The sequence below is a fragment of the Oncorhynchus mykiss genome, chromosome 19 (assembly GCF_057628025.1).
Source record: "Oncorhynchus mykiss isolate SJ-2025 chromosome 19, ASM5762802v1, whole genome shotgun sequence".
Taxonomy (NCBI): Eukaryota; Metazoa; Chordata; class Actinopteri; order Salmoniformes; family Salmonidae; genus Oncorhynchus; species Oncorhynchus mykiss.
The window spans coordinates 14,846,353-14,857,500 of record NC_143040.1 but is presented as its reverse complement, the minus strand read 5'-3'; the positions used below and the strand labels follow the sequence as shown (position 1 = coordinate 14,857,500).

General features: G+C 47.2%; 1 protein-coding gene across 2 annotated transcripts in view; it reads left to right on the top strand.

Annotated features, from left to right (window-relative positions):
• LOC149975091 (dolichyl-diphosphooligosaccharide--protein glycosyltransferase subunit TUSC3-like) overlaps positions 1–10,292 on the top strand; it is a 107,363-nt gene extending 97,071 nt beyond the window's left edge. The window contains exons 9-10 of one of the 2 annotated variants that reach the window (XM_090210221.1): positions 7,241–7,331; positions 10,116–10,292. In XM_090210221.1, the coding sequence (XP_090066347.1) occupies positions 7,241–7,331; positions 10,116–10,131 (107 nt within the window). In that variant the 3' untranslated portion in view covers positions 10,132–10,292. Of the gene's footprint in view, positions 1–7,045; positions 7,093–7,240; positions 7,332–10,115 lie in introns of those variants that run through there. The other variant, XM_090210222.1, reaches the window with a different exon arrangement.
• Positions 10,293–11,148: the final 856 nt, after the last annotated feature.

Below are 11,148 nucleotides of genomic sequence, written 5' to 3'. Positions count from 1 at the left end.
AGATTTTTAGATTTGATAGGGAAGCTGAGAGGTCAAATATACTATTAAGATTTTCTACTGACAAGTTTACACCTTAACTATTGCAGTGAAACATTTTACCCAGGAAATTGTCTAGAAGGGATTGAATTTGTTGTTGCTTAATTGTTTTTTGGTAGGTTTTCAAACTGCATTCCTTCCATCTATAGCATTTCTTATTGTTACTCAGTTCCTTTGGCTTTGATGCCTCGTGATTGGGTATTGCTCTGTTCAAGTAGACTGTGATTTTGCTGTGGTCTGATAGGGATGTCAGTGGGATGCTGACTGTGAATGCTCTGAGAGACTCTGGGTTGAGGTCAGTGATAAAGTAGTCTACAGTACTACTGCCAAGAGATGAGCTATAGGTGTACCTACCATAGGAGTCCCCTCGAAGCCTACCATTGACTATGTACATACCCAGTGTGCGACAGAGCTGCAGGAGTTGTGACCCGTTTTTGTTTATGTTGTCATAGTTGTGCCTAGTGGGGCATATGTGGGAGGGAATGCTGTCACCTGCAGGCAGGTGTTTGTCCCCCTGTGTGCTGAGGGTGTCAGGTTCTTGTCCGGTTCTGGCATTTAGGTCGCCACAGACTAGTACATGTCCCTGGGCCTGGAAATGATTGATTTCCCCCTTCAGGATGGAGAAGCTGTCTTCATTAAAGTATGGGGATTCTAGTGGGGGGATATAGGTAGCACACAGGAGGACATTTTTCTCTGTTAAGATAATTTCCTTTTGAATTTCTAGCCAAATGTAAAATGTTCCTGTTTTGATTAATTTAATGGAGTAAGTTAGGTCTGCTCTATACCAAATTAGCATACCCCCTGAGTCCCTTCCCTGTTTCACACCTGGTAGTTTGGTGGATGGGACTACCAGCTCTCTGCAACCTAGAGGGCAACCAGTGGTTCCGTCTCCTCTATACCAGGTTTCTTGCAGGATGACAATGTCTGTATTACCGATTTCTTTGGTGAAGTCTGCGTTCCTGCTCTTTAGGCCAAAGGCAGATGACCTCAGGCCTTGGATATTCCAGGATGATATAGTGAAGGCTTTTTGTTCCATAAAGTGTCCAATGTTGTTGGTCGTGATATGGCCTCAGGCCAGTAAGTGTGAGCAGAGCCTGCTGAGCATCTGGTACATGCCATTGGCTTGAGCGAGTGTAAGAGTGGGGGTTGGGCCTGTTTGCCAACTCACTACCTGGGCGTATGTGTGATTTCCATGTTGAGGCCCTCTTTACGGGGGTGGGGTGCATGGGGTGGGCAGGAGTGGCATAGGTCTGATCTGAGGGGGCCTAAATGGGGTGTGGGCATGGTTGACGTGGGGGGGTGTTGATTGGTTGGGGTGGGGGTGTGGATGTGTCTGGGGGTGCTGTGGTCTGGATGTGAGTCCTCTTGGCGTGGGTCCTCTATGTGTAGGTCCAGGAGGGTTCCTGCAGGTCTTGGAGGGTGTCTTGCTGGTCTGGTTTGGGTGTCTATTGATCTGTTGCTCCTGTGTGAAGTGTTGGGGATACGTTTGAGAGCGATGTCCTTTAGAGTCCGGGCAAAGGTGGGCACTGCTGCCTTGTAGAGGTGGACCTGGTCATAGAGGCTGTTAAAGTCCAGGGTGGAGTGGTGGGTCAGGAAAACATTTAGTTTTGAGGCACAGTCACGGGAAATACTTGCGTTTACCCGCTGTATTGTGGCAGGGTGGAAGTCTTTTTGTGGTAGCAGGGTGGAGATAACCACTTGTGCGTTGGGGAAAGTAGAAGAAGCCTTTTCAATCACTCCCTTCAGTGCTGTGGCCACCCTTTCCTGCTGTGCTCTCAGGTTGTTTGTGCCTGTGTGTATAATTATGTGGCTAGGTGAGCCTAGTTGGTCCTCAGACAGAAGGTCGTGTTTGGACACCAGAGTTTAGACACACTGTGTTTGGGAAAACTTTTTTTTTCCTTCTATATATTTCCCATTTGAGTCCATAAGGTGTACAATCTGTGTCTTGTGTTTGTCCTCAGTGGGTGTGGGGGGGTTGTCAGAAGGGGTGACGGGGGGGTGCTCAGAGGGGGTGATGTTCTGCTGTGATGTCGACTCTGTGGTCAGGGTCTGGTGTGGACTGTTCTGCTGTGGTGTCGAGACTTTTGTGGGCTGAGGTGGGCTGTTCTGCTGGCTTCTCTGTGGGAGTGGCCACCTCTCTAGTGGGTTGTTCTCTGTCACACGCCATCCCGCTCACCCTCTCCTCCATCCCCCTCAACCTCTCCTCCAGCAGTCTGATCCTCTCCTCCATCCCCCTTACCCTCTCCTCCATCCCCCTCATCCTCTCCTCCATCCCCCTCACCCTCTCCTCCAGCAGTCTGATCCTCTCCTACATCCCCCTCACCCTCTCCTCCAGCAGTCTGATCCTCTCCTCCATCCCCCTCACCTTCTCCTCCATCCCCCTCACCCTCTCCTCCAGCAGTCTGATCCTCTCCTACATCCCCCTCACCCTCTCCTCCAGCAGTCTGATCCTCTCCTCCATCCCCCTCACCTTCTCCTCCATCCCCCTCAACCTCTCCTCCAGCAGTCTGATCCTGTCCTCCATCTCCCTCACCCTCTCCTCCATCCCCCTCACCCTCTCCTCCAGCAGTCTGATCCTCTCCTCCATCCCCCTCAACCTCTCCTCCAGCAGTCTGATCCTCTCCTTTAGTGCTCTGTTCTGCTCCTGCTCTTTCTCCTGTTGTAGTTGTCTCACCACTGTCCAGAGTGCAGATATGTCTCTGTCCACCTCCAGCTCTCCGGGTCTGGTTAAGGGGGTGTTGTTGTGTTGTTGTTGTGCTGGACTGTTGTCTGGGTCTGTGCTGTCTCTCTCTCTCTCTCTCTCTCTCTCTCATTCAATGCATACTTCAGTGGAGTGAGATTCCACTCTCCTATTTAAACACCACCACGGTGTGAACAAGGTGAGGACCAGATAGTTGTTCTTCAGTGCCAGAAGTCATTTCTCTCTGCTATTAACAGTACAGTAGAGATAAATATCAGGAAGTTCCAGCAATGCTGTACTGCTTGGAGAAATATGTCAACCGGTGTACAGGGCAATAACATGGTGAACAATACAAAGCACATTCGTCTCAACACTGTACTGTTGCCAATGTCAGAATATGTGATGTGTCTGAGCCCATCTCTCTCTGAGGGGGTGAGAATATGATTTCCAGAAGGACATCCCCCATTAGCACATGTAGGAACAGAAACACACATGTGTCATTGCCTCACAGCATCTAATCCTTGATCTCTCACACACACACACACACACACACACACACACACACACACACACACACACACACACACACACACTGTATGCAAACATTCCCCTCCACCTCTCTCTTCCTTCCCCTGCTCCTCTACTCCTTTGCCTGCTCCTCTCTCCTCCTCCCCTCTCCTCCTTCCCCTGCTCCTCTCTCCTCCTCCCCCTGCTCCTCTCTCCTTCCCCTGCTCCTCTCTTCTCCTTCTCTCTCCTCCTTCCCCTGCTCCTCTCTCCTTCCCCTGCTCCTCTCTCCTCCTTCCCCTCCTCCTACTCTCTCCTCCTTCCCCTGCTCCTCTCTCCTCCTTCCCCTGCTCCTCTCTCCTCCTCCTCTCTCCTCCTTCCCTTGCTCCTCTCTCCTCCTCCTCTCTCCTCCTTCCCCTGCTCCTCTTTCCTCCTCCTCTCTCCTCCTTCCCCTGCTCCTCTCTCCTCCTACTCTCTCCTCTTCCTCTCTCCTCCTTCCCTCTCCTCCTTCCCCTGCTCCTCTCTCCTCCTTCCCCTGCTCCTCTCTCCTCCTCCTCCTCTCTCCTCCTTCCTTCTCCTCCTTCCCCTGCTCCTCTCTTCTCCCACTACGTGTGTGTCTGTGTGTGTGTAGGGGGTCTCCTCCTCACAGCAGGGGGAGGAACAGAGGGACCAAGGCATGTTCCCCCAGCTAATGTTTTATGACTGAGTCGTGCCCCCCCCCCCACACAACCTTCCCCTGCTCCTCTCTTCTCCTTCCCCTGCTCCTCTCTCCTCCTTCCCCTGCTCCTCTCTCCTCCTTCCCCTGCTCCTCTCTCCTCCTTCCCCTGCTCCTCTCTCCTCCTCCTCTCTCCTCCTTCCCTCTCCTCCTTCCCCTGCTCCTCTCTCCTCCTCCTCTCTCCTCCTCCTCTCTCCTCCTTCCCTCTCCTCCTTCCCCTGCTCCTCTCTCCTCCCACTATGTGTGTGTCTGTGTGTGTGTAGGGGGTCTTCTCCTCACAGCAGGGGGAGGAACAGAGGGACCAAGGCATGTTCCCCCAGCTAATGTTTTATGACTGAGTTGTGCCCCCGCCACACACACAACCTTCCCCTTCCAGTCCGCTAGACTCACTGAGGTAGTTCCAGTGGAACCCACATGTTACCCTGATGAAGACAGCTCCTAGAGTGTTGGGCTCTCTTTTATTTTCAAGTTCCAGTGGAACCCACATGCTGCATACATAATGACATGACATTATCATTTGTAGAAGCATGATGGATATTTGCATAACTGTCAATTAAGTCTGGCAGATGTGAAGAGGCCGGCACTCAGTCCACTGTTCCTTTAATTAACACCAGAGAGATGAACCCTGACCCCCACGGCGTGTGTGCTTGTGGTGCGTGCGCAGCACAGAAGGCCAACCTCGTGTGTGTGTGTGTGTGTGTGTGTGTGTGTGTGTGTGTGTGTGTGTGTGTGTGTGTGCGCGCGTGCGCGTGTGGTTTGTGTGCGTGTGTGTGTGCGCGCGCGTGCGTGCGTGTGTGTGTGTGGTTGTTTGTGTGTGTGTGTGGTTGTTTGTGTGCGTGTGTGTGCGTGTGTGGTTGTGTGTGTGATTGTGTGTGTGTGTGTGTGTGTGTGTGTGTGCGCTGGAGCGTACTGTAAACATGATTAATGCAGAGCTTCAGAGGCCCACTGTTGTAGTTCTACTGAGACCGGACAAACACATGCATGTACACACATACACATAGTTGTGCAAAAGCAGTTATCCTTGAGAAAGTGGTAATTAAAATGCAAAACAAGGTCTTTGTAACGTGTCCAGTGACAGTCTTTCATCCGTCTGCAACGTGTCGACTGACAGCACATGGAGAAAACAAGCCCCTTTTTAAGTTCGTCTCTCAGCTATCGCTGCCTGCACCCGCCCGCCCGTCCAGCATCACTACTCTGTTCTGACTCAGAATACGTGGACAACTACAAATACCTGGGTGTCTGGTTAGACTGTAAACTCTCCTTCCAAACTCACATTAAGCATCTCCAATCCAAAATTAAATCTAGAATTGACTTCCTATTTCGCAACAAAGCATCCTTCACTCATGCTGCCAAACATACCCTCATAAAACTGACCATCCTACCGATCCTCGACTTCGGTGATGTCATTTACAAAATAGCCTCCAACACTCTACTCAACAAATTGTATGCAGTCTATCACAGTGCCATTCGTTTTGTCACCAAAGCCCCATATACTACCCACCATTGCGACCTCTACGCTCTCGTTGGCTGGCCCTCGCTTCATACTCGTCGCCAAACCCACTGGCTCCATGTCATCTACAAGACCCTGCTAGGTAAAGTCCCCCCTTATCTCAGCTCGCTGGTCACCATAGCATCACCCACCTGTAGCACACGCTCCAGCAGGTATATCTCTCTGGTCACCCCCAAAACCAATTCTTCCTTTGGCCGCCTCTCCTTCCAGTTCTCTGCTGCCAATGACTGGAACGAACTACAAAAATCTCTGAAACTGGAAACGCTTATCTCCCTCACTAGCTTTAAGCACCAACTGTCAGAGCAGTTCAGATTACTGCACCTGTACATAGCCCACCTATAATTTAGCCCAAACAACTACCTCATCCCTACTGTATTTATTTATTTATTTATTTTGCTCCTTTTCACCCCATTATTTTTATTTCTACTTTGCACATTCTTCCACTGCAAATCTACCATTCCAGTGTTTTACTTGCTATATTGTATTTACTTTGCCACCATGGCATTTTTTTTGCCTTTACAGTACCTCCCTTATCTCACCTCATTTGCTCACATCGTATATAGACTTGTTTCTACTGTATTATTGACTGTATGTTTGTTTTACTCCATGTGTAACTCTGTGTCGTTGTATCTGTCAAACTGCTTTGCTTTATCTTGGCCAGGTCACAATTGTAAATGAGAACTTGTTCTCAACTTGCCTACCTGGTTAAATAAAGGTGAAATTAATAAGTCAAAAAAAAAAGCTAGAACTGCCGGGCCGCTGAATCAGCAGGAACACCCATCATTCACAGCATGAGTCCCAAATGGCACCCTGTACCCTCCCTTTGGGCCTTGGTCAAACGTAATGCGTCCCAAGTAGGGACCCATTTGGGACGATGTCGTAGTGACTAATTTTCAAAGAAACCCATTATTTAAAAAACAAATATATATATATATATATATGATTATAAAAACCACAGGCTGGTAAACGTCAGAATATAAGCCTTAGTGATGATTACGAAGAGCTTACATTACACTGCTTACGTGACAATGTGACATTAGTTCCCCTCAGCCCTGTCTTCAACCCACAGCTACGTAGAGGACTGTTGAAGGATCTCAGTGGTGACATCAAATCCATTCAATAGGTCCTCCACACACCCTTTACACTTACCACTGTCTGATAGCTAATTATACTACCAGACAACATACTGCAGTGGGGAATATGACCAACCTAGAGAGGGAGGGAGGGAGGGAGGGAGGGAGGGAGGGAGGGAGGGAGGGAGGGAGGGAGGGAGGGAGGGAGGGAGGGAGAATCATTCTCATCTTTTGTCATTGAGGTGTTTTTAACCATCCCAAAATAACTATAAATTGCCTCGTTATCATACTAAAGGGGTGAGTGTGTGTGTGTGTGTGTGTGTGTGTGTGTGTGTGTGTGTGTGTGTGTGTGTGTATGAGGGGTAGTATGTGTGAGTGGTAGTGTGTGTGCTTGTGAGGGGTAGTATGTGTGAGTGGTATTGTGTGTGTGCTTGTGAGGGATAGTGTGTGTACGTGTGTGATAGTGTGTGTGTGTGTGTGTGTGTGTGTGTGTGTGTGTGTGTGTAATGTTGTGCTGTGTGTTTCAGTTATCTGCCTGGTGGGACTGTGTGTGTGGTAGTGTGTGTGTAATGTTGTGCTGTGTGTTTCAGTTTAATGCCTGGTGGGACTGTGTGTGTGTGTGTGTGTGTGTGATGTTGTACTGTGTGTTTCAGTTATCTGCCTGGTGGGACTGTGTGTGTGGTAGTGTGTGTGTGTGTGTAATGTTGTGCTATGTGTTTCAGTTATCTGCCTGGTGGGACTGGGCCTGGTGGTGTTCTTCTTCAGCTTCCTGCTGTCCATCTTCAGGTCCAAGTACCACGGCTACCCCTACAGGTAACACACATACAGTACCTGGACTTCACCATGTTACCAATGGCATTCACACACACATTAGCGTTTTCCTGGACACGTGACTTAACCAGGAGAACGTCTGTGCCCAGAGTTTTTCAGTTGAGGTGGTCTAGATAAAATCCTGGCCCTACATAGTGTATAAATAGAGTACTTCACTGCAGGTCTCCAGGGGTGTCTAAGTTCACACCATCCACCCTCTAACATGGAACACACCCAGACACTTTTCACCCAGAACATCGTGTTGCATTTTTTCCTAACCGAGCGAACTCAAACTGGCCCTTGGAAGACAACTTTACCCACTTTTGAACTTCGTCAGATGAGTCGCGTCAGATGAGTCACGTCAGATGAGTCGTCAGATGAGTCGCGTCAGATGAGCCGTCAGATGAGTCGCGTCAGATGAGCCGTGTCAGATGAGCCGTGTCAGATGAGCCGTCAGATGAGCCGCGTCAGATGAGCCGTCAGATGAGTCGCGTCAGATGAGCCGTGTCAGATGAGCCGTCAGATGAGCCGTCAGATGAGCCGTCAGATGAGCCGCGTCAGATGAGCCGTCAGATGAGCCGTCAGATGAGCCGTCAGATGAGTCGCGTCAGATGAGCCGCGTCAGATGAGCCGTGTCAGATGAGCCGTCAGATGAGTCGTCAGATGAGTCGCGTCAGACTACCCTGGGCGGCAGGGTAGCCTAGTGGTTAGAGCGTTGGACTAGTAACCGGAAGGTTGCAAGTTCAAACCCCCGAGCTGACAAGGTACAAATCTGTCATTCTGCCCCTGAACAGGCAGTTAACCCACTGTTCCTAGGCCGTCATTGAAAATAAGAATTTGTTCTTAACTGACTTGCCTAGTTAAATAAAGGTAAAAAAATGTTTTTTTTTTTTTTTTTAAATAGTCGTCAGATGAGTCTTCAGATGAGTTGTCAGATGCTTTATCCCAAAAGGATTTTGTCAGCCTCTGCTCGAATCAATGGCTTCGCCCCAAATAGCGACCGTTGTTCTTTTATGAGCACTAATTTTGTCCAGGACCCGTAGAGATCTGGTAGGGTACCATTTAGGACACATCCAGATTCTCCAGCTATCAGAATATAAGTAACAAGTAACACCCATAATCATCAAAACAACAGTTAGCAGCACGCAGTCTGAGAGAACTTCTGAACAACACTTAATACAGTCAGATCACAATGAAATCTACTGAACAGCATTTAATACAGTCAGATCACAATGAAATCTACTGAACGACACTTAATACAGTCATATCACAATGAAATCTACTGAACAGCACTTAATACAGTCAGATCACAATGAAATCTACTGAACGACACTTAATACAGTCATATCACAATGAAATCTACTGAACAGCACTTAATACAGTCAGAACACAATGAAATCTACTGAACGACACTTAATACAGTCATATCACAATGAAATCTACTGAGCGACACTTAATACAGTCAGATCACAATGAAATCTACTGAACAACACTTAATACAGTCATATTACAATGAAATCTACTGAGCGACACTTAATACAGTCAGATCACAATGAAATCTACTGAGCGACACTTAGTACAGTCAGATCAAGATGAAATCTACTGAGCGACACTTAATACAGTCAGATCACAATGAAATCTACTGAACAACACTTAATACAGTCATATTACAATGAAATCTACTGAGCGACACTTAATACAGTCAGATCACAATGAAATCTACTGAGCGACACTTAGTACAGTCAGATCAAGATGAAATCTACTGAGCGACACTTGTCGGATCACAATGAAATCTACTGAGCGACACTTAATACAGTCAGATCACAATGAAATCTTCTGAGTGACACTTAGTACAGTCAGATCACAATGAAATCTACTGAGTGACACTTAGTACAGTCAGATCACAATGAAATCTACTGAGCGACACTTAATACAGTCAGATCACAATGAAATCTACTGAACAGCATTTAATACAGTCAGATCACAATAAAATATTCTGAACAACACTTAATACAGTCAGATCACAATAAAATATACTGAAAAGCATTTAATACAGTCAGATCACAATGAAATCTACTGAACAGCACTTAATACAGTCATATTACAATGAAATCTACTGAGCGACACTTAATACAGTCAGATCACAATGAAATCTACTGAACGACACTTAATACAGTCAGATCACAATGAAATCTACTGAGCGACACTTAGTACAGTCAGATCACAATGAAATCTACTGAGCGACACTTAGTACAGTCAGATCACAATGAAATCTACTGAGCGACACTTAGTACAGTCAGATCACAATGAAATCTACTGAGCGACACTTAGTACAGTCAGATCACAATGAAATCTACTGAGCGACACTTAGTACAGTCAGATCACAATGAAATCTACTGAACATCATTTAATACAGTCAAATCGCAATGAAATCTACTGAACATCATTTAATACAGTCAGATCGCAATGAAATCTACTGAACAACACTTAATACAGTCAGATCACAATGAAATCTACTGAACGACACTTAATACAGTCAGATCACAATGAAATCTACTGAACAACACTTAATACAGTCAGATCACAATGAAATCTACTGAGCGACACTTAATACAGTCAGATCACAATGAAATCTACTGAACGACACTTAATACAGTCAGATCACAATGAAATCTACTGAACGACACTTAATACAGTCAGAACGCAGTTGACTTTGTCACACACTAACTGGCGAGCGCTCTGTAATCACACGCTCTCTCTGTCTCTCTCTCTCTGTCTCTTTTTCAGCTTCCTTATAAAGTGAGTCTGAGGCGCCGTCTTCAGAGTGAAGGGTGAAGAGGCTACTTGATGCTGCTAGCTGAGAGGCTGCAGACACCGGGACAGGGTGCACGGGGCGGGGGGGTCATTTCAACTGCTGTACTCAATCTGCTTAATAAATGATAATGTGGTGACAAACTGAGAAAAGAGACACTCCTACCTATCTGATTAGTAGGGTTATATCACACACACCTGTTCTGAAGGAGTTGAGCTCTTCAAGTCTGAATGTGTTTTATTTGATAGTGTCTGACCAAATGACAGAGAGAGAGAGAGGACAGGGGAGGAGAAGAGGAAAGCGAGAGAGAGACATGCTGAGGACATGTGGAAAGAGAGAGACATGCTGAGGAAAAGAGGAAATAGAGAGAGAGACGTGCTGAGGAGAAGAGGAAAGGGAGAGAGACATGCTGAGGACATGTGGAAAGAGAGAGACATGCTGAGGAGAAGAGGAAAGAGAGACATGATGAGGAGAAGAGAGAGAGAGAGAGAGAGCGAGAGAGAGAGATACTGAGGAGAAGCGGAAAGAGAGACATGATGAGGAGAAGAGAGAGAGAGCGAGAGAGAGAGACATGATGATGAGAAGAGAGAGAGAGAGAGATACTGAGGAGAAGCGGAAGTAGAGAGACATGCTGAGGAGAAGAGAGAGAGACATGCTGAGGAGAAGAGAGAGAGACATGCTGAGGAGAACTAGAGAAAGAGAGAGACATGCTGAGGAAAAGAGGAAAGAGAGAGAGAGGCATGCTGAGGAGAAGAGGAAAGAGAGAGAGACATGCTGAGGAGAAGAGGAAAGAAAGAGAGAGAGAGACATGATGAGGAGAAGAGAGAGAGAGAGAGAGACATGATGAGGAGAAGAGAGAGAGAGAGAGACATGCTGAGAAGAAGAGGAAAGAGAGAGAGAGACATGATGAGGAGAAGAGAGAGAGAGAGACATGCTGAGAAGAAGAGGAAAGAGAGAGACATGCTGAGGAGAAGAGGAAAGAGAGAGAGAGACATGCTGAGGAGATGA